The sequence below is a fragment of the Podarcis gaigeae genome (assembly GCF_964106915.1).
Source record: "Podarcis gaigeae genome assembly, chromosome: 12".
Classification (NCBI taxonomy): Eukaryota; Metazoa; Chordata; class Lepidosauria; order Squamata; family Lacertidae; genus Podarcis; species Podarcis gaigeae.
Genome location: NC_139688.1, coordinates 24,565,646 through 24,588,814, shown reverse-complemented (window position 1 = coordinate 24,588,814; position 23,169 = coordinate 24,565,646). Strand labels below are relative to the sequence as shown.

At 41.3% G+C, this 23,169-nt stretch overlaps 1 protein-coding gene across 3 annotated transcripts in view; it reads left to right on the top strand.

Moving 5' to 3' along the window:
• Positions 1–19,459, top strand: part of LOC310827937 (macrophage mannose receptor 1-like) — a 45,720-nt gene extending 26,261 nt beyond the window's left edge. Inside the window, exons 20-30 of one of the 3 annotated variants that reach the window (XM_083704614.1) lie at positions 1,487–1,629; positions 2,353–2,467; positions 3,825–3,970; positions 5,293–5,395; positions 6,200–6,432; positions 7,655–7,820; positions 9,910–10,062; positions 11,241–11,351; positions 13,307–13,495; positions 16,212–16,250; positions 17,837–19,459. In XM_083704614.1, coding sequence (XP_083560740.1) covers positions 1,487–1,629; positions 2,353–2,467; positions 3,825–3,970; positions 5,293–5,395; positions 6,200–6,432; positions 7,655–7,820; positions 9,910–10,062; positions 11,241–11,351; positions 13,307–13,495; positions 16,212–16,250; positions 17,837–18,066 — 1,628 coding nt within the window. In that variant the 3' untranslated portion in view covers positions 18,067–19,459. Of the gene's footprint in view, positions 1–1,486; positions 1,630–2,352; positions 2,468–3,824; positions 3,975–5,292; positions 5,396–6,199; positions 6,433–7,654; positions 7,821–9,909; positions 10,063–11,240; positions 11,352–13,306; positions 13,496–16,211; positions 16,251–17,836 lie in introns of all 3 variants that reach the window. The other 2 variants (XM_083704613.1, XM_083704615.1) reach the window with 2 other exon arrangements.
• The last annotated feature ends 3,710 nt before the right edge of the window (positions 19,460–23,169 follow it).

The window sequence follows — 23,169 nt, the reverse complement described above, 5'->3', positions numbered from 1 at the left end:
AAATACCTATCACATATTGAATCTGTAGTTACAGTGACTATTCCATCCATAAATATACATTAAATGGGAGTGGAAATCAATTGTTTTACAGCTCTTTAATTGTCTTCTTTTGAATATGACAGGATATTAAAATATTTTAAAAGACACTATATATTTATCATGTGGACAAGTTTATACAGTAAGAGAGATTTTGGGAACTGCCACATGGACTTTTATATATGCTACTTTACTAACTCTGGGACTTTAAGCAGTTTATATTCTGGATAATTGCCAGTGCCTTTTTTCTAGAAAAAAAGGTGCTGGCACTCACCATGAAGTACCCTTCTTGGGCCAGAGAGCTGAAAGAGATTATGCTGAAGGATAAAGAAACCTCTCAGTGTTACTAACACACATGAAGCCTCCCTCTCTCCTGTCACCTAATGCGGAGACAGAGTCAACGCAGAGAAGACAGGGATGACTCACAAAGGGAGGAAATAGCCTCAGGGTAGGTGGAGCAGTGGGAGCTCCTAGCTGGGGACAGTCATTGCCATTACATAAGAGGGAATGGGATGCTTCAGCCACTGTATGACACAACGATGCACCCACTCACTGGCCCTGCAGGCTTTGGGCCTCCTCCGCTCCCAAGCTTTGCCCTCCTGCATTAGTGACAGTTGCCATGGCTGCTCGGCATCCTCATCGTTCCTTTCACACCAGCCTCGGCCCTGAGCAGCTGCTTTTGCTACCACCTCAGTGGCGAAGAGTCCCAGGAAATGCCCACAACTCTCCTGACTAGACTATGAGATTGCAGTCCCATGGACTCCAAGGCTGGAGACCACCAGCAGCAAGAAGCACAAGGTTTTTTGAGACAGAAAGGAAAATGCTGTGTAAGAGAGATGCTGACTGGGCCTCGTGGCTGGAGGCCATGCTAGATTGGAGATGGGGATGCGAGAAAAAAAGCACTGATAATTGCGTATTACATTTACAGGCGACAACCGTTTTAGGCGTGTCTGAATGGCGTGCAATTATGCACGCATGCACAGCACTGCACCCAGAAGTAGCCCCAAAATGTCCTAAAGATCTCATGAAAAGAGGGGGAATGGGACAGAGCAGGCTTATGCACATTCCACAAACACCTGCAGGGGTCCGGAATGTAACCCCTGTGCAAAACAAGGACTTCCTGTATACATAATCCCCCTTCCATCCAATATGGAACTTAAAACAACACAGAGTTCATGGACAGGCTCTCTTTGAGGCTTAACCCACATAGGTTTAATTTCAGCATGGCTTCTGTATCATGTGCTTGCAGACCACAGATTGGAATGATTGACATATACCACAGAATGTAGGAACAGTATGGTGTCTCTCATAAGCTCTATTTTCAGAAAAGTGGTGGCTGCTCTTTGTTGTTACCAATCTTTCATTTGCAATATATACTTGAAGGTCTCTGTGTGCTTTTTCACTTGGGAGTGATTTAATCTTACTGATCAAGACATAATTCCTCTTTCAGGTTTATGGTATGATACAAATTGTGGTACTGCTAATAAATTCATCTGTGAAAGGCATAACAGTTCTGTCCGTTCAACTGTTGCTCCCACAATGCCTGTACCTATTGGGGGCTGTGCTGATGGCTGGCTTTTTTTTAATAACAAGGTAACTAAGAAAGTGACTGCAAATATAACTGGTATATTGACCTTCTCAGTTATTATAGTGCATACAATGAGCTTATGACAATGCAGAGATTGCTCTCTGTGTCCACAGTTCTATGCAAGGGCTCTTTACAGAGCTTACAATGAATATTACAGTCAGCTTGCATGATGGCAGCCTCACACATTTGGTGGCTGGTCAGCTGCAATCAGAGAAATTAAATGTACACAAGGTGGAAAGCTTAAAAGCTCTCTGCCCTGCAAAGGGGGCAAGGCCCACTCAGTGCAAAGCTTCCAAAAGGTGTGTGCGCTGTTCCAAAATATTCTGACTATACACAATTGTGGGGTTTGCACAAACCTCAGAATGTAACCCCAGCGCAAGTTGTGAGTGGGCTGTATATTACAAAAAGCATACAATTAAAAAGTAGAAGAATATGTTATTCAATCACTCCTTTGTAAACTCCTATCAGTGGTAAATCTACACTTGTAGAGCTATCAGCAGATATAGCTGTAGTTGCCAGGGAGTCTCTCCCCCAACCTGCAACAGGTAGGCACCTCTGCCCCATCCTCCACTCTATGATAACCCTAGTCAACAAATCTCAGATTTCTGATTCCTCTCTGAACTCATTAAATAATCCATGTCTGCTACTCCAGTACCATTTCATGATTGTTGATTTCATTAACCATATCATGATTGATGAGAGTTTTGAGTTTGTATTCTTTCCCCCAGTGCTTCCAACTGTTTGGGTTTAATGAAGAAGACAGAAAAAATTGGTCTGATGCACGAACTGCTTGTAAAAAACAAGGAGGAAACTTGGCTTCTATAACAAGCAAAGCTTTTCAAGGTCAGTTCTTTTAAAACATATTGCTCTTATGGACTTAAAGTTTTAGAAGTCCAAGACCTCCTGCTCAACTTCTCCTCATGCCAGAGGAACTGCTACAATGTGACTCCTGCCCTTGCCACTCAGGTAACTTGACTAACTGCTTGTGACTTGGAGGAGCTGGAAACCAGGGCAGTGTTGCTGCAATGCACAGAGTTCCCTCCTTCCTTACATATGACTTTAGCCATTCGGGTCCCCAATTCATGAACATTTTACTTGGGAGGAAGCCCCATTGAACTCTGTTGGGATTTACTTACGAGCTTGGATGGAAACAACCCCGTTTTTGCAAATGGCACACAGTCCCAGATTAAACCCAGTGGAGGCCCCTAGGCAGTCAAAATCTCAGGGGGCCCCTCATGTGCGTGATATAGTGGGATAACATTAAACTAAGAAAGCTTGATTGTAATTTTCTTTCAAGATCAAATCAATATTACTTTGATTCGTTGTCATGGGGCCCCTAAAAGGCCTGATGACACAGGCATGCAAGCTACTTTTCACTGCCTCCTTGCCTCCCTTGCTGGAGAGATCTCAACCGCCATCCCTCCTCCCACATTGGCAGCCCCTTCAAGCACTTGGACAGGCTCTCCAAAGTACAGATTTATTCCTGAGTAAAACCTTCCCCTCCAACATCACTGTAGTATAAATCCCCCAGTTGCCTGCATGTTAACAGTAGACAAAGGCAGCCACCAGGGAATCTCCTCCTTGCACCAAATCTGCATGCCAGAAATGGAGAGCCGGGGGGTGGGGGGAACAGAAACTAGGAATCTGGGAAATGACTGGGAGGCATCCAGGAGGAGGAGGACTCAAGGAAGGATGGCCACAGAGGAGAGAGAGAGAGAGAGAGAGAGAGAGAGAGATGCAGGAAGATAATGGGCTGCAAGTTAATTAAAGGATGGGCCCCCTGCAGCTCCGTTGGATGATCCTCAAGTCTCCCCAGCATGCCATGGCGCACAGGTTGACAACCAATGGCCTAATTCATTGAGGGTTTGAGATCCATCGGTTACCCTCACCTGGCCATTGCCAGGGTGTGGCTGCTGTTGCATGCTGACAGCTTCGAGGAGCCACAGGTGAGAGCTGAGGGCAGGGTGGGGACCAAAGGTGGGACAAACTATCCCAGATGGAGCACGACATGCCCCCCACCAGAGGTACTATCCACCCTGTAACACCCCATATACTTCTCAGCAATATACTTGGTCATAAAATTCTTTAATTACATGGCAAGAATAGATGTGAACAATTTGGAATCTTGATTCACTTATAGGTTAAGGGGATTTGTTTGTCGAATCTTTTACGGTGAAACGTGTCTTTTGTTTTTATTCAGCATTTCTCACGGTACATTTAAAAAGTGCTTCAACTGATGCTTGGATTGGACTGAATGATATTCATTCGGAGAACACATTTCTGTGGACAGATGGAAGTGGGGTCCACTATTTAAACTGGGCCAAAGGTTTTCCACGTTTTTGGGGTGTAAGTACTGCCTGCAAAGGTTCCCCCACCCCCAAGATTAAAAAAGTCTTCTGTACTGCATCCTGCAGTGAGACTACTTATTCAGAAAACCCATTTTATATACCACTCTCCCATCAAATCTTCATCTGGCTCCTAGTTTGTTCATTTTTAGTGCCAGCCATAGACTTTCCTCAGAACTGGTTATAAATGTACATGTTGTGCACAGAGAATGAATAGTTTTTATTTTATTTGCTAAGGGCTTGCAAAGAGTCCCAAGCAGCACTTTGAAGTTGTAATCATCAGCTGATTGTCAGGGCTTCAAGGTGTCTGCTGACCAGGTCCAGTTCCCTACCGCTACTTAAAAACTCTACAATTACTACTCTTTTTACAGACCAGTTTTCAAGCAGTGCCCTTCTGGGCACCTTACTCTTAGACATATAGTAATTCACATTATCTCTGATTCATCATCATAGCACAATATTCAACTACATTTTGGCTGGCAAGGATCAACTCTAGCAAAAAAAGGGGGGATTTCCCCCATCTCATCTCACTATGCCATCCCCAAATCTACTCCAGAGCACTGGGGAGCCCCATAAACTGATGGAGGAAGCACATGGAGGAAGGAGACAGGTAGAAGGTTCTATTGCACAAGAAGAAATACTTGTGCTGATGGAACATTCACCTTAGCACTAACTGAATACACCGCTTGTGTGGAAATGTATCTTACTGGTTGGGGTACTCATTGTGTACTATTCCTGCCAACACTGAAACTGAAAGACTTCCTGTTTCCTGGTGAGTCAGAGGAGTTGCTAGTAGAGCAGAGCTGATGAGAAAACAAGGAGAGTTGTTCATTCAGGTAAGAAGCATAGGTGTTTCAAGCCAAGGAGCCAGTCTGAAAAGGTGTTGCACCAGCAACAGCTAGGTTTCACCTAAGCAGTTTTATAGCTGGCCCTGCTACCCTACCCCACTTCCTGAAAACATCAGCATGCATCAGTTACAGATTCCTTCTCAGAAGTAGGGTTCAGATATATGATACCTGTTGCTGTCAAACTTCCACTGTCTGTTTAGTCAGGTTTTGGTGTGAACCTCACACCATCGCTGACCTGGAATCACAGAGGTGATTGCGGAGTCATTAAGTGGTGGAGCTTGTTTCTGGGCTGGGTTCAACAAGACATTATAAGAAGTGAGAAATAATAATCTACAAACTTGGCTCAAAAAAGTATAGATTAATATTTTCATCTAGTTTAAGTAGTAGAAAAGCATATGTTACAAAATAATCAAACCCTACATGTTATAGGTGGCTCTTGTGTTACTTGTTCCTTTGTTATATTTTTATTCCTTAGGAAGACTGTGTTTTTATGATGAAAGAGCCTGAAAAGCAAGCAGGAAACTGGAAGGATGGACCATGTTCTGCTAAAAAATCCTACATTTGCCAGAGAAACTCCGGTATGTTTTTCAAAGAGAAGTAACAGAATTTTTTTTAAAAAATTATGATTGCCTGATGGAATCCAAAGCCAGTTTTCCATGTCATATTGGTCAAAAAGAAAACAACACTGAAAGCTCTTAATGCATAAGAGATTCCACACTCGCCAGTATAAATCAGCTGGCAGGGGTTAGGGGAGCAGCAGTCACGAGAACCTGTTTTTATAGATGCAAAGAGGTGAACTCTAATGCCAAAGAGTTGCCACAATTATATGCCTCATTTTTTACACATCATCTCTAGGACAGGCAGGAAGAGGATGCTGGCACAGGATTTTTCAGATTAATGTTGTTGTATTATCACTGTTCAAAGTGATAGGCTTCTTCTATGACCTATGCAAATTCATTTGAATATACGTTGAAAGTCCACTTTGAATGACTGAACTAAAGTTTTATCATCTGAGAAAGGATGGCAGATAGGAAGCTAAGTGAAATCTCTAGACTTCTCTGGAAAGAAATGAAGATATGTTTCAAAAGGGCCTGTTGACTACATGTTAAGAATTTGCCTTTTTTCTAACTGTAAAGAAAATGTATTCTGAGGCCTCATCCATATCATCTCTAACTATAACTTTCCTGTAATGTTATTGTTAACTCTTAAAATGTTGATTTTCAAGGTTTTTAAATGTTTCACTTCAGATTTTTAGTACTTTAAGATGTTAAAACTTAGGAGATAATGGCATTCTGAAATTTCAGTATCAAGTGAAATCAAATTTTAGGATGGTGTACAGTCTAAACTGATCTCTGCCTTTTCTCTTTATTGCTTTCCTATAGACCCTGCATTATCACACCCTGAAACAACAATTTCAGCCTCTGGCTATACTGTTTTTGGGAACAGCAATTACTCTCTCATTGGCCCCAAAATGACATGGGAAGCGGCCAGGAAAAAATGTCATTCTATACAGTCAGAGCTTGCCAGCATTGTGAATCCATACATCCAATCATTCTTATTGCTACACGTGTTAAAATACAAGGAGCCTGTGTGGATTGGCTTAAACAGCAATATGGTAAGAACATATGATATACATGAATATAAACCTGCTTATCCACATCAAGGGCTTGTATTGAGGGCATAGTTAGAAAACACAGAACTTTTAATAGCTGACTTCATTGAAAATACCCTCAGCATTACTTCCCACAAACAGCTTTGGATATAATCTGTGGGTTACCTATGAGCACGTAGGGGTAGTGCGATGGAGGAGAGTCCTCTATGCCACCCAACTTGCTACCATGGCCACTGCCCACCCACTCACTTTAAAGAAAAGTTCAAACTGCTTCAAACAGCACTTTTGCAAAATGCTTTAAGGCAGCTCCAGTGCTCCCATTGCAGGCTGAAACCCAGGCATAAGAATCCAACAGGGCCACATACACATGTATGCGCATTAGTGATGTGATGGGAGGTGATTCTGCTTGGTCTGGGTGCACTACCAACTCTGCCAGGTAGGTTACTGGCAGCCAGTGCAGAGTGATGATGTGTGGTGACATATCATCCCATCATGCTGCCACCAATCTACCACATTCTGCACTAGCTGTGGCCTCTAGGTCATATTCAAGAGCAGGCACATTAAAGAAGTCCATGTGGGAGATTACCTGAGCATGGACAACTGAGACCCTACTACTGTGGTCCAGGAACGGCTGCAGCTAGCAACTTAGCTCAACCTGGACATAAGCAGTCCTAGCCACAGAAGCCATTTGAGACTCCAGTGATAAGTTGGAATCCAGCAGTACTGTGGATTCACAGTACCAAACTGTGAATCTGTTCCTTCACAAGGAACCTCCTCCCAGAGAAGGTTGTCAACCAAATTCGTTGACATAGGAACTGTCCACCTACAACACCTACAGCTTATCAGGATTCAGCCCTTCTATTGACCCCTACCCATTACTGCTTCTAGACACGAGGTCAACACCTTCCTAGCCTCTCCTGATTCATATGGAAAGGAGAAACAGAGCTGTGTGCAGTCAGCATTCTGATGACATCATGCTCCATATTCCTGGATAACACCTCGCCTATTTCAATTAGATGTTAAATAGTATAGGTATTATCTCTGGTGTCACCCATATAGTAGTACTTTAAGTTAACCCCCTGAAAGATGATGGTGTGTGAGAGTGTGTGTAAATAAAATGAAAAGGAGGAAAAGTAAATAATGTGGAGTTGATGTTATGGGATGCAAATGTCAAAGTTTTTATCTAAGCCAGCATGTGATGTTCCCATGTGCATTTGAATTTTAGACTGGTGAGCATTACAAGTGGATAAGCAACCAGAGACTAGTATATACTGATTGGGGCCCTGAAGAGCCAAAGCAGAAAATAGCATGTGTCTACTTACACCCTGATGGTCACTGGAAAACAGGAAATTGCAATGAAACATTCTTCACTGTCTGTGAACAGCATCATGGTAAGCAAAGAAATGTATCTTTTTTAATATGGGACTTTGCCTACTCCATTTGAAGATAGAGCTGAGAAATGTGCTATTGAAACTTCTGCCTCTTTCATATGGAAAGAACTGTTACAGTTCGAACCATCAGGCCATAACTATCAGGCAAACAAAAATATGATGGAGTTACAATAAGTAATCTAGGATTTGGTAATCACATTTAGTACCCATTGATTTCAATTGAAGAGACTTAGGCAAGTGTTTTTAAGGCAGCAACCCTATATATATTAACACAGCAGTAAGCTCCATGCAACTCTGTGAACATTACTTTGAGTAAACTCTCATAGGTTTGCACTGTTAACCTACAATTGAAGTCAATAGGATTTAAAATAGCTCACGTTTCATTAAGAGGATTATTTTTTCTTTCTTTCTTTTGGTGGCCATTTTATGCCCATTCAGTGCATTGATTTCTCAGAGAGCAATGACTTGTAATATTACAAATAGTTGGGAACAATGCCAGCTCTAAATTTGAGATTTCTGCCAAAGCACGAGCTGATGGGCACAGCACCCTATGCTGGGGTGTCGTCCTGCTGGGCTTATTAGGTGGTGGCAAGAATGCTCTGATGAGCACCAAGCACCCCCCAGTCTTCCTTACAATTTCTCATAATGCTCCTAATGTAGCATCTGCCGGAAGCCCATGTCCTCTCCTGGAATGCCCTACAGAGGAACTTACGGTCTTCAAAAAAAAACATCTTGAAGGTCCCAGGCCACAGAGAGATTAGGCTGGCCTCAACTAGAGCCAGGGCTTTTTTGGCTGTGGCTCCGATCTGGTGGAACGCTCTGTCACAAGAGACTAGGACCCTGCAGGACTTGACATCTTTCCACAGGGCCTGCAAGACAGAGCTGTTCCACCAGGCCTTTGGCCAGGGCATAGCCTGATTCCCTCCTTTGGCAATTTTCACAGAACTCTAGCCCAATGGTTGCCATCAAATTGATTTGAATTAATTTTATAATGAAATTATTTTAGCATGTTGTATTATTTTATTAGTCAGACATGAGTCTGACCAAACTGCGAGAGGCAGTGGAAGACAGGAGTGCCTGGCGTGCTCTGGTCCATGGGGTCACGAAGAGTCGGACAAGACTAAACGACTAAACAACGACAATTATTTTATTGTTGTTAGCCGCCCTGAGCCCGGCTTCAGCTGGGGAGGGCGGGATATAAATAAAATTATTATTATTATTATTATTATTATTATTATTATTATTATTATGTGCAGGGGGTAGGTGGGAAGGCAAAGCAGGTATTACTGGTGGGCCCTGCCACTGTGCCCAAGGATGCCATGAACTGACAATGGTTTTGGCTATGACTCAAATGAGATAAATTTAAATATTTTCCAATAAAATATTTGAGGGTACTGCCCCCCAAGTTGATTGGCATTGCCATTCAAATGGCGTGAGTGTCATTGATTATGTGGGGCAGGGCTTAGCTCTCCCCCCCCCCCAAATATTTTTTTCAAGTTGGCACCCCTGGCGCAGCTGTAACAGTTTTTGGATGGGTAAAAAAAAAATAATCACTTGATATCCCCTAGCATTTTGCCAACAAATTGATCTGAAAAATACAGACATGATAGTTTGTAGGTAAGAAACCTGCTATCAGTTGGGGAGTTATTTTGCTAGGCACCTTTAAAATTGATTCTGCAGAGGAAAAGAATTAAATTATTCACTTTCTGTGTAAAATTATTGACTCTGATTATATGCTTAACCTGTCAATCGCAGCACAGCTTTCCCTCCTTGCCTCTCCCAGTCTCATATTTGCTCTCCTCCCCCCCCCCCCCCATCATTTCATGTTTATGTTCTGGACACTTATCTGCAACAGTTTTTTAATGCCTGGATTGGCACCATGAAGCTCTTCTGAGGGCCCTGTTTTGACATGTGCAAAGCTGCAGACATCTCATTTCACTAGCCCAAGATGCCACTAGCCCAAGATGCCACCTTGATATTCTGCTTCATCTCATGATTTGGGATTTGTTTGCACATCCTTAGTATTTATAGGTTTCTAATATATTTATTTATTTAAAATAAATAAAATAAAATACTTGTTTCATAATAGGCAAAATCCCAACTGAACCTCCAGAGGCACCAGGAAAATGCCCTGAATCAAAACAGAACCAGATATCTTGGATACCTTTTCGGGCACATTGCTATAAATTCTTCACTGGTTGGTTTGATCGCCCGAGAGCACACTTCAAATGTTCTCAGTTAGGTGGGTATCGTTTTGAATTAGATCATGACATAAATGTTCCATGCTAGGAAACTCCTAGTTAGTATGTAAAACCAATGTGGTAAGTGGATGGTGTTGCAGGGAAGTCCTATCCTATGCATGTCTATCAAGAAATATGTCCCATCAAGTTCAGTGGAGCCTAAGATAAGTAACTGGGTACAGGATTTTAGCCTTGGACTTTGACCAGAGAGACAGAGGTTCAATTTCTTGCTCACCCACAAACCTCACTGGATGCCTTGGGCCAATCCCCCACCTTTTAGCTTAATATGTCTCACTGGGTTGCTATGATGATAAAGCAGGAAGGAAGGAAGCCTGGAATTGACCCTGTAGTCCTTGGAGGTACTGTAGAATGGCAAGGTACAGCAAGTGGGGTTTCTGGCTGACGACGCTGCCCACACCTACTTTGGGAGAGGCCAAGTTGAGGGAAGATTGGAAGAACAGGTGGTTTGTCCTTCAGAGCACTCAGGTCATCAGCAAATGCCTGACTGTGCTGATCCCTAATAATAAATCTTTCTATTGTTGGGTGCTTCTGTGTGAGGTGGGTTGTGGTGTTCTTCTACTTATCATCCTCATTTGTCCAACCAAGAGATTTATGTATGAATCTTACTGAATGAAAGTTCATTGGTGGGGTGTTAAAAAGCCACATGCCATATGCACACACACATTTATTAACTTTCCATTTTATTTCCTCCGCAGTACCTCAAGCCCAGATAGAATGTTGCTCCACTGGGGCCAGAGAAGCACTGTGGGGAAACAAAAATTGTGTGTGCCAGCAGCAGTGCTTTCCTTCTAAGCTGACTTATGATCATACATAACAGATGGACATCTAACTTCTGCTTAGAAACTTCCAAGTAAGGGGAGTCCACCACCTCTCATGGGAGTCTTTTCCACTGTTAAACAATTTTTACCGTCAGAAAGTTCTTTCTGATGTTTAGTTGGAATCTCCTTCCTTGTAATTTGAAACTAATGGTCAGTTTTGCCAGTGTGTATCTATTAAATACGTTGTTGCTTCTGTTTCGTCTTACCTGCCCCTAAGGTCCCAGAGCAATTTACAATGATAAAAGTATGCAGTATGAAAATTGTAATTATTTAAATAAATTAAAGGTGGTATGACAAATTTCTTAATGAATTAAGAATTTAATTCATCTGATGTTTCCTAGGTAGCACCTTGGCTTCTATAGAAGATTTAGCTGAACTGAAATTTTTAGTGGAGCACACACAGCAAAACACACGTTGGAATTATTGGATAGGATTAATTAGAAATATTGAAGGTAACTGTTTTACAGTCAATGTTTATACTATAATAACATTTATAATACTTATTTCTAATATAGTTATTTATTAAAACAATGTATATATACAATATTCTCTATGTGGTTTACAAGAAATGCAATACAAGAAGGTAAAAATTGGTTAAAACTATAAACACTTTTGGAAGTGAAACAGCTCAGATGATACCTAACTCCCAGAAAACCTTCGTACATCAAGCCCAACAGTTCTTCCATGTGCTTGAGGGGTCACACCAGCATAATAATGTAAAGGCATATGTGGTGGGAATTGTCAAAGGTGAAGTTGTTTTAGGAAAATGTTGTCCAGGGAATTTCTTTAATTGCATCTCAGAGTTTTCCTTTTTTTTTTTTTTTTTTTTTGCATTAGCTAATATATGGAAGAAATTAAACAGTTAAAAAGCATAGAATTTGTAACACTTCTTCTAATGGCAGCACGTACAGCCATAGGTAGTAATTGGAAAACTTAAAATTTTCTAGAAATAGACTAATGTTGTAACACAGTTTGGCAAACAGCCTTGCTGGAATTACTGAAGATAGACACCAGTTTAGAAATGAGACAGTTTCCTTGGATTTAGGTGGAAAGGAGAAATAGAGCTGGGTGTCATGGACCCTCAAAACTCTGGACAACCTCTCCCAGTGGTTTCATGTAAATGTTAAATAGCATAGGCAACAGAACAGAACCATGAGAGACCCCGCAGGCCAATGGCCAAGCCATCAAGCAGGAGTCCCCAGGAGTCCTCCAGGAAGGAATAGAGCCACTGTAAAACAGTGCCTCCAAGTCCCATCCCAGCAAGGTGGCCCAGAAGGATACCATGGTCAATGGTATTGTAAGCCACTGAGAGGTCCTGCAGAACCAACACACTCCCCAGTTCCTGTCATAAGTCATCCACCAAGGCTACCAAAGCCATCTCTGTCCCATAGTCAGGCCTGAAAACAGATTAAAATGGATCCAGATATTTCGTCTCCTCCAGAAACCGATAGAGCTGAGATGTCACCATATGCTCCAGAGCCTTGCCCCAAAAGGGAAGTTGGAAACCAGAATATTTGTATTTAGCCTAGCAAACTAAAAAAATAAGTATGTTGTTCCCAGTGAGCTTGAGGTAAGTGTGCTTGAAGCTATAGCTTCAGATTAGAAGAATAACAGTCTACATTAGGAAATGGCATCTATATGTTAAAGTTCACTTTATGAAAAAGCAGAGCCAACCATTTTTCCAAAATAGTTGTGGGAGTTTTGGGTACTGATCTAGAAAAAGTTTTTAGGTATGAAAAATATGTACAGACAGCCCCCCCCCCCCAATTTATGCGCATTCAGTATGTGTGTGACCATGTAAATGTGCATCACACCAAATGCAGAAGTGACCTGGAAACGTCATAAAGACAGCACTGAAATATCACTAAAAGGGCAGAACGGGGTTGGGATGGGGTTTTTGCAGGCTTTTTTCAATGGGTTTCAATTATACACGATGTGATGCCTTTGAATGTAATTCCCATGTAAACGGGGACCTGCCTGTAATTCCTAGTTTAGAGAAAGAAGAAAAAGAGATGTATCTACTAGTCATTTTAAAAAGAAATACTACATCTAATCTGGTTTTGATCCCAAGCAGTGTGAGCAGTCCCTGCTCTTCTATGTTGTCTATAAAACTTCTATGTTGTCTATAAAAAAAAAAGCTGCTCCTCAGAGCCAGGCAGCTGTCCAAAATAGAGCTCAGTATGATCTGGGGGAATGCGGGGGGAGGGGGCACTGTAGCCAGAAATCAGACACCCTCCCCATACTGTTAGTGTATTCAGTGTTCTGATATAATATGGCTGGTTGCTTGCATATTTTCCAAACTAAAAATGGTGAGTGTGTTTTTAAATTGTGTTTCCATATCCTTGCAATCTTTGTGCTGCTCCTTCCCTTTTTAGTCATTACAACATCTATTGATTTTAATAATTAGGAGAATGGTTATGGGAAGATAAGACTGAAGTAGATTTTGTCAACTGGAAAGCAAATGAGCCCACATTCGAGCCTGAAGATTATTCCTCTTACTATAGTGGCATCTGCGCTTACATGAAGGCAGATAATGGGGAGTGGTACAAGGAACACTGCAGAAGATCTAACGGATTTATTTGTAAAAGACACAAAAGTAAGACATTTTCTTATTTATTAGCAATAATTCTTATTCAAAACAGTATTTAATTGTTGGGGTGAGTTGTATAGAACTACAGTGAATGTCTTAGTACAGTCTTGTGTAATTGTTTTCTGGCTAGATTCATATTACTATAAGTTTATCCGTGTCATCTCTTTATCTGCCCTCCTCTTAAAGTTGTGTAACAAAGGTGTTTATGTGAGACTACTGCCCAGAGAGGGACTGTTTCCTGTCTCTGCATGTTTATAATAATCTGCCTTGTTCTATCCTTACTAGCAAGTTCTCAGTGGGTTTTTTTTTTTTTTGGGGGGGGGTGCAATCTTTCCCAACTGCCTTTCTTTTTCTTGCACATTCCATCAAATTGGTCCTACTTTTGTGTGTGTGTCCTCCATACTCTTTGTTACATCCCATTCTCTTTCCAACCTCTGGCTGACCTTACTGGAGCGTCCAGTCATCAACTCTCTAACAACAAATGGTAAAAGATAGAACCAAAGCTAGAGAATAATCATTTTCACTACTTCTATATTTAATAATGTTATTAACATTTGATAAATATATAATAGCAAAAGTTCCCACTATTATTTACAGTCCTCAGAATGGGTATATTCAACATTTTAATAAATCGTTCCTTTTATTCAAAAGGAAAAGCCATTTAATAGATTCCACTTTGATAGTTTTAAGGCTAAGGTCACCATGCCTGATCTTGCTAAGCATAGGGATTGAGTGAACAGACCGAACATTTCAAATTCAAAATTGGTCACCATTTTTAAACAGTAACATATTTTGTAATTGAAAGAAGCACACCTGGAAGCAAATGTCCTATTTGAGGTGCATTTTTATTCTCTCCCTGTAATATTATTACACTCACACCAATCTCCAAGTGATAAGACCCTCTCCAGTCATCTGTACTCTTCAGTTGCAAAAGAGTAACTTAATACTCTCCAGGGCAATTTTACTTAAAGAAACAGATTTGGTGACTTTAGTAGTCCCCTTTCTTTTTTGTCCATTACCTCCAAGGAAGGATCTTGAGAATCAGGAGTGCAGACCTACTGAGAGATATGTGCACAGCCCAATGCATACATGGCAGATACACTGGCAGTCCCCATCCTAAACTCCCAGACCTTGCCATATCTCCAGAATTCAATGTTTACACTAGGCTAGAGACAAAGGAACTGGCAGAATCCTTGTTTACCTAGGAATGTCCCATCAAGAATCAGTTTTGCTCTAGTTTATCCTCTGAGTATTAAATAGAAGGGTAAAAAATGTGCAGCACACTAAGCTATTTCTGGAAAAGTTGAAATACAAATGTGGTAAATGGATAATAATTGCGTATTTATTTCACAAGATTTATATATTGCTTGGTTGTAACAAAACCGTAGATAAGACTTGTACGTAGCAATTGATTACATTGGATGGAAAAGCAGAAGGTTAGCTTATTGAGACATTTGTTCCAAAAGGTGATATATTTCAGTCTACTGGGGATCGGTTCTTGGCAGAGAGTTACAAGTGTGCCACATTTATTCAGAATTCCATGCCAATGAAACCAGCAGGACTTGTTTCCAAATAAATTACTTTTACTGCAACACTTTTCTTAACAAGAACAATGAAATCAGCTGAGGGAGAAATGGAGAGGGACCAATTTGAAAGCATAAGAAGCAATTATACTAAAGCTAAGCAGGTCTGAATGTTACCTGGATATGATACTACCCCAAGCCATATGTAAACTGCCCTAATCTCTTAGGAAGAAATGCAGGATATAAGTATACCAAGCAGAGGAATAATTAGGAGGTCCAAGGGCCCAATCTACTTGAATGCAATCCTTTCAATAAACTCCCTCTCCCTACCCCCCACATTCCCCATTAAATCCATTCCATGTACAGTGGTACCTCGGGTTAAGAACTTAATTCGTTCCGGAGGTCCGTTCTTAACCTGAAACTGTTCTTAACCTGAAGCACCACTTTAGCTAATGGGACCTCCTGCTGCTGCCACACCACCGGAGCACGATTTCTGTTCTCATCCTGAAGCAAAGTTCTTAACCTGAGGTACTATTTATGGGTTAGCGGAGTCTGTAACCTGAAGGGTATGTAACCTGAAGTGTATGTAACCCGAGGTACCACTGTAGTTTGTTTCTAGGTACTCCAGTCAATTTGATAATGTCACCTGACCACCTATTTGTTCCTTGTCAAATGATGCTTGAAATGGCTTGCTGCTTACTTAACACAACTGATTTTAAAAGCTCACATTTATTTTTTGAAAGTTATTTCTGTAACCTGATCCTGGTATTCCAGAACAAAAGCTAAAGAGAAGAATCATTCAGTGAACCATTCACATTTTAAACCCTTTTGTAACTTGTGAGAACTTAACATTCATTTCAATTTTTAAAAGCTACTCATGGTAGAATCCATTATACGACAATATTTGAATGTTCAGTTGACCATTCCTACATTTTTTTTAATAGATAATGCTGGCTGAATTTGCTGGCAAGCAGACTAACTTTCCTTTTATTCTTCCACATTAGTCTGGCTCACTTTATTGCTAATCAAAGCTCTGAACTAAAAAAAAAAAAAGGTTAATAATACTGTCTTGCATACCTGTCTTCCCTACTATGTTGAAAACATTTGCTTCTGTAGTTTGCTATTACTGTAGATAGATAGATGATAAATAGATACACACAACAATCACACACACCTTAAACATTTCTTTTGTTTTACAGTTATTGAAGAGACAACTAAGTCACCTACAAAAACTGCAGGTAAGACTGGGTTTTTAAAAAAAAACCTCAGGTAAAATTACAAGCATCTGTGCTATCCAGAACATTGAGCCAAACATTCTCCAAAAAGAACTTCTGACTCAAATTTCTAGGCGTGGGGTTGATGCAATAACTGGGATCGTAACAAACCCTCAACTCAGCATCTTTCGCCATAGTGGTCTGCTCCTTCCTCTTGTGCACAACAATTCTGAGTTGTTCTACTATTCTAAGGTGGTCATTTTGCTTTGAGGGATCCCCAACCCCCAGTGAAGTAATGTCTTCAGTATTCCTTTATTTTTTCAGATATCTATATACTGTGTACTGTATACTATATACTATATAATGAAGAAGTGTGCATGCACATGAAAGTTCATACCAATAACAAACTTAGTTGGTCTCTAAGGTGCTACTGGAATGATTTTTTTTATTTTGTTTCTATATACTGTTTAATATTCAGAATTTCTAAGCCATGTGCATAATATGTATTTCTAAGTACTCTCAAACTGCCTCTGCTCTGCTATATGCATTTATGTAAACGTTGTTTGATTAGAGAACTGCATCACAATATTCAGATAGATGTGAATTCCAAAGGATAGCTGTGTTTCAGTTTGTGTGTTGTTCTAAAAAGTGTATTTGGTAGGTTCACCTTTATATGTGAAATCAAATTTTCCCAATAATAATAATAATAATAATTTTCCCCAGCCACTCTGGGCGGCTTCCAACAAAGATGAAAAATACACTAAAATGTCACATATTAAAAACTTCCCCGAACAGGGCTGCCTTTAGATGTCTTCTGAATGTCAGGTAGTTGTTTATTGCTTTGACATCTGATGGGAGGGCGTTCCACAGGGCGGGCGCCACTACCGAGAAGGCCCTCTGCCTGGTTCCCTGTAACTTGGCCTCTCGCAGTGCCTACCACACCCAGGCAGGCAGAAATCAACAACTGAAGCTTCTTCTAGCATAAGCTCTTCAGTTTATGTAGGCACTAATACATTTCCCTACTGGGGGAAAATGATGGCAACTCTCCTTTCTTCTGAAAAACTGCTACTATGAAGCAGGACAGTTGAGGAGTGGGTGAGAGATCTCATTGTAATGGAGTATTCTATAGTGTTTCACGTATAAGATGGAAGCGCAAAAGGCAAATCGTCTTTAATCTACAGATGCACAGAATAATAGTATCCTATTTAAGATGTGGTGCAAAGACAACTGGGGGGAGGTATACTATTGCCTTGACATTTTGGGGTTTTTTCAGTTGCATTGCAACATCCAGCTTCTTTTGGGTTGGATTCCTTCACAGCCTGCCAAAGCTATTTTCTTTTTTTTAAAAAAGGGGTGTACTCCTATTTTAAGAGGAATCTGAGCTACTCCAGTGCATCTTTTTTGCTTCTGCGTCCCCTTCCCTCCTTGCAGTCAGGTGACCATTTCATTGGCTGGTAAGTTTTCAGCACACTATGCTTATGTGCAGAAAATACCACCCAGACATCCCTCCTGTTCTTACAAGGGGGGTTGTCATTGGTTTGCCATAGTATATAGTATTCAGTGTTGTCTATTATATTTTATATATATATTACATTTTCCCCCATTGGCAGAGCAAGAAGATAGTTCTGCATCAGAACGTGGCCAAGTTATAAAGGTGGTTTTCCCAGTGTTCTTCATCCTCATCCTCATTGGTGCAGGCACTGCACTTTATATTGTCTACAGAAGAAGATTTCGACAACAACAAACTACTGGTAGCTTCGACAACGCTTTGTATCATGACAATAGGATTCTTATTCAGAATAATGAGTCAGAAGTGCACGTGGAGGACAAAGGAATGTAATGCTATATGCACTTACCTGTGAGTAAGTCCCAGAGAGCTCAATAGGAGTTACTTCTGAATTGACAGGTATAGGATTGCACTGTTTATTCATTCATTTCCGAGAAGTAACCATTGTTGGGAATGGTTTGTCCCAAGCCTTAATATGCAAGGGTACTTTCTATGATCATGCTTATTATGTGGCATTCTCTGAATGCATAATTATTATTTAGTGAAAACATATTCACAAAATATGTTCAAATTAAATATTACTTGACTTGAAAAATTAAGGATTATGTCGTTGTTATCCTTTGGCAACCCAGGTACTGCACAATATTTTTGCCATGCATGAAAAAAAAACCCACTTGTCCGGTGTTGTAGAAAGAGCAAGGGGTGTATCTCACCCTCTTTCACTCTTCCAGAAAAGGTAATAATCAAGATGCTTTTTGTTCTTTTTAAAGGATTCAATATGTGCAGCCCAGGTTCTGATTCAGTACCTAATTTTGTATCCATAGATAGGCCTATTTCTGATTGCATTGTATGTCTAGCCTTTGTTTGTTTGTGGCAATTCTGCTTATGGCTTAAAATGGCATGGTTTTATTTGTTTTCTTAAATATGATAGTGAAATGTTTCTTTGTGTCCACCCTTGCACTTCTCCTCCAGAAGTGCCAATCATCAGTATGAAACTAGGCTTCCATATGTGCAGCCCAGGTGCTAAGTAAGAAAGAGTAATTGCATACATAGCACCTAGTTGTAAATGCATTTTCTTACCTAAGACTGTTTCTGCCTATAGAGTGTCTTGTTAGAGGGCATGTCTTTGGGTTAGGGTATCGTTTAGCAGGTTTTGTTGGTATTATTATTGCCCCGATCGTCTAAAATGTTTTAAATTGTTTTTAACTGCTTTTAAAGTTGTTTGTTTTTAAAATTGGGGTTTTGTTGTTGTTTCCATTGAAAATTGCAGTGGCGACCTCAGTGGCCCAGCTATTCTCCTATCTTGACAGGTTAGCCTAAATTCTGTTGGCTATGCTCTGGTAACCTCTATGTTAGATTATTGCCATATGTTATATGTGGGGTTGCTTCTGAAGACAGTTTGGAAACTTCAGCTGGTACAGAATTCGGCAGCCAGGCTGTTCACCAAGGCAAGATGGTTTGAGCATATTACACCAATCTTGGCCCAACTACACTTCATTACATATCTTTAGGCATTGGGCAAAAATATTTTGCTTCAACCCGGACTTTGACTGATTAACATTCTAGGGCCTTTTAAATGTGTTGTGGGGGCTTGTTTGTTTTTGTTATATTAACTATTTTGTGCTCTCATTTTGTATTTTTAAGTTGTGAACCCCTCTGTGATCTTTGGATGAAAGGTGATATACAAATCTAACTAACTAACTAAATAAAAATTAAACCATACAAATCAGTATCTGCAATGTGTTCCTTTAAAATTCTATATTGGTAGCATCACACACCCATTCAAATATTATTACAACACAGCAACAAACTGCTGGGAAAGGTGATGGGGACTTTTCCCCTCTCTCAGGTGAAAATGGTTTATTCTGGAATCAAATTCATCAAGAAATGAATCGGAAATTATTAAAACACACATTCACATTTCTCCTCAGTTATCCTACTAAATATGTGGACAGATTCTATGACGACATTTCACCAAAAGGAATATTTGATATGGATGCTGTTAGCTGCCAGGATCTCTACAGCACAACAGTGGAAATATTTTATTTATTTTTTAAAAAAATCTGACTATATCCTGCAAAATTCCCCAGAACATTCAGGAATCCACCAAATTCAATATGTCTCCATGGGAAGACCACCTGATGGCTTAGGTTAGGGGAGAAGTATTGTCTGATCTAGTTCTACACATTTACACTAGCGCATGGTACTTCTCTTATTACTCTGAAATGTGGGTATTATTTATGTCATCATTTCTGCATTGGCAGACTTGCCACATGTACTCCTCCACCACTTCATTTTGTGCAGAGAGTAAGATTCTTTCATTAAAAATGCACCCCATGGATCTAATTACAGAATATATGCACACAGCACACTGATAAAAGGTAAAGGTACCCCTGCCCGTACGGGCCAGTCTTGACAGACTCTGGGGTTGTGCGCCCATCTCACTCAAGAGGCCGGGGGCCAGCGCTGTTCGGAGACACTTCCGGGTCACGTGGCCAGCGTGACATCGCTGCTCTGGCGAGCCAGAGCCGTACACGGAAACGCCGTTTACCTTCCCGCTGGTAAGCGGTCCCTATTTATCTACTTGTACCCGGAGGTGCTTTCGAACTGCTAGGTTGGCAGGCGCTGGGACCGAGCAGCGGGAGCGCACCCCGCCGCAGGGATTCGAACCGCCGACCTTTCAATCGGCAAGTCCTAGGTGCTGAGGCTTTAACCCACAGCGCCACCTGCGTCCCCCAGCACACTGATAGCATAGGGGAAATCTGAAGTGTGCAGGTTTCATCCTTTATTCCTCACAATTGCTGTGCAATTGTAAGGCAGCTCAAGGCTCATTTACTAAGTTCGTCAAGATAAGTAGTTCACTGGTTCAGTAGTGGCTGTTGCTCAGTAAATTGTGGTCCTCTATCAGAAAGCTGCACATTACCAAGGGGGCATCATTAAAATATAATATCCCACACTGCTGTGTAAATAAAACTAAACTCTTATGCTGAACTGCTGGCACATATAGAGTTGTTTCTGCTATTAGCCAAGAAGTGAGTATGATAAAGCTTATTAACATCCTCATGTTGTTCAGCTGCTGACAGTGATGGAAATAACTGTGCAATACAGAAATCTGGGGCCCTTGTTCATAGCAATGTTCTGCCAACAGTGTGTTGAATGGTGGAAGAAGCAACATTGTTTATGCTTCCACTTAGACTTCAGACTTCACCTGAGTTCCCCCAATTCCTGTTTTCCCATGTAGAGCTAAGGAAGTATTTGTCTTCACCTTCACTCTTGCTCCAGTGAGAGCATCAACTGAATCACAGCAAATCTAAATCTAACTCATGGTGTTTACTGTATTAGCCCGAATATAAGCCACACCTGCAAATAAGCCACACCTTTAAAATTCAAGGGGGGGGGAGGGAGTCAAAATATGATGTGTGGAATTACGTTTCAGGTTGTTTGCCCAGTACAGCCTCCAGACATCAATTCAGAAGTTCAGCAGCCTCTCTGGGACCAGCAGACATAGACAGAGGTCATCTTCACACTGCTGATACTTCAGATCTCCAGAAGAATAGGAGGCAGAATAGAACCCTGAGGCAGTCCATACACATGGAACAGAAATCCGCCAACGGCACCTTCTGGAAATGATTCTTCAGGAAGGACTAGAGCCACCATAACACTGTGCTCCCCCGCCTCAGTCCCAATTCAGACAGCTGATCCAGAAGAACTTGACAGTTGGTATTAAAAGCTGCTGAAATGTCCAGGAAAATCAATAGGGTTGCACTCCCACCATCCATTCCCTGGCAAAGGTAATCCTTGTCGTGAGCTAATGAGAGATAGATGCCCTTATCTGTGGATTCAGCGATCCAAATGCTGGCTAACAGTCGTATGCATGATTTTAATAGAGTGCATCCCTCTGATTATATTTGCATTTAGGGAATTATTATGCATTACATAGCACTGGCTGTCTTGACTAAACCATGCATTCATCCTTAGAAAAATTTCAGGCAACCGTGTGATTGGCCCAATGGAGGGGGGGGAATCCAGCAGCCTTTATTAGGGCTGACTAATATATCACAAATGGGACGCAGGTGGCGCTGTGGGTTAAAGCCTCAGCGCCTAGGACTTGCCGATCGAAAGGTCGGCGGTTCGAATCCCTGCGGCGGGGTGCGCTCCCGCTGCTCGGTCCCAGCGCCTGCCAACCTAGCAGTTCGAAAGCACCTCCGGGTGCAAGTAGATAAATAGGGACCGCTTACCAGCGGGAAGGTAAACGGCGTTTCCGTGTGCGGCTCTGGCTCGCCAGAGCAGCGATGTCACGCTGGCCACGTGACCCGGAAGTGTCTCCGGACAGCGCTGGCCCCTGGCCTCTTAAGTGAGATGGGCGCACAACCCCAGAGTCTGTCAAGACTGGCCCGTACGGGCAGGGGTACCTTTACCTTTAATATATCACAAAGTCATGTTACATGTAAAGCAAAACCATAACATTAATGGAGGGGAGAAGGGAGATTATGGAAATGCCTGGAATTCCACATAATCTAACTATCTTGAGGTGGAACATGGGAAGTTTTATGTAGACTGAATTAAATTACAGTATATTGTGGTAGGGTGCAAAATAGATTTCAGACTGCATCAAGGGCTACTGGGACATAGAAACATGAATGCTTGTTACCCCCTTTTTTAAAAAAAATATACAAGTTAGCCATTATTTGGCTCTATCTCCAGCAGTGAGCAGAGAATAAGAATCCAAGTGGGCCACAGAGCATGCCCTTGTCTGCAATGCTTCCATTTAGAATCCAGCACCCCCCTGTCTCCATGCCGAAATACAGCAGCTCCAGAAGGTGGGCAGAAGGTAGCAGAGTAGCAGATGTGTCGGATTCAACTCCTGTGCAAAGTTCAAAATAAATTATATATATTCAGGCAGTAGAATTCTTCAGTAATAGTTTACTGAGGTTCAAAAGCGCACAGGATCTTTCTGGATCTCCAGTAAGGTTCAAAAACTTCAGCTCATAAGACTGTATCCAGTTACAGAAGCAAAACACACAGGATAACATAAAGTAGAACCACTCAGGCAGGAGATACTGATTTGAACATATTGCAGAACAACCCACTTCCCCAAAAAGATGGGAGACTTTTTGCAAGAAGGACTTTTTTGGGGGGGAAATATGCTGGGAAGAGTGGGATAACATTGGCATTGACCCAACATCATCTAACCTCCCTGCAAGCAAATCAGAACGAATGTTTGATAAATAGCCAATGTCATCTACTCTCCCTGCAAACAAATCAGGATGAATGTTTGCTACCGGTAAATGGGTTGCCTGGAAGGAGCCCAAATAATAAAAATGGATATAGAGGTTTCTTTCTTAAGTTATTCTTACTTTAAGGAGTGGAGGAGGGCCTGGAATCTAGACATTCTGTGAATGAAATAGAAAGCATTTACATTTTCAATACTTTTTT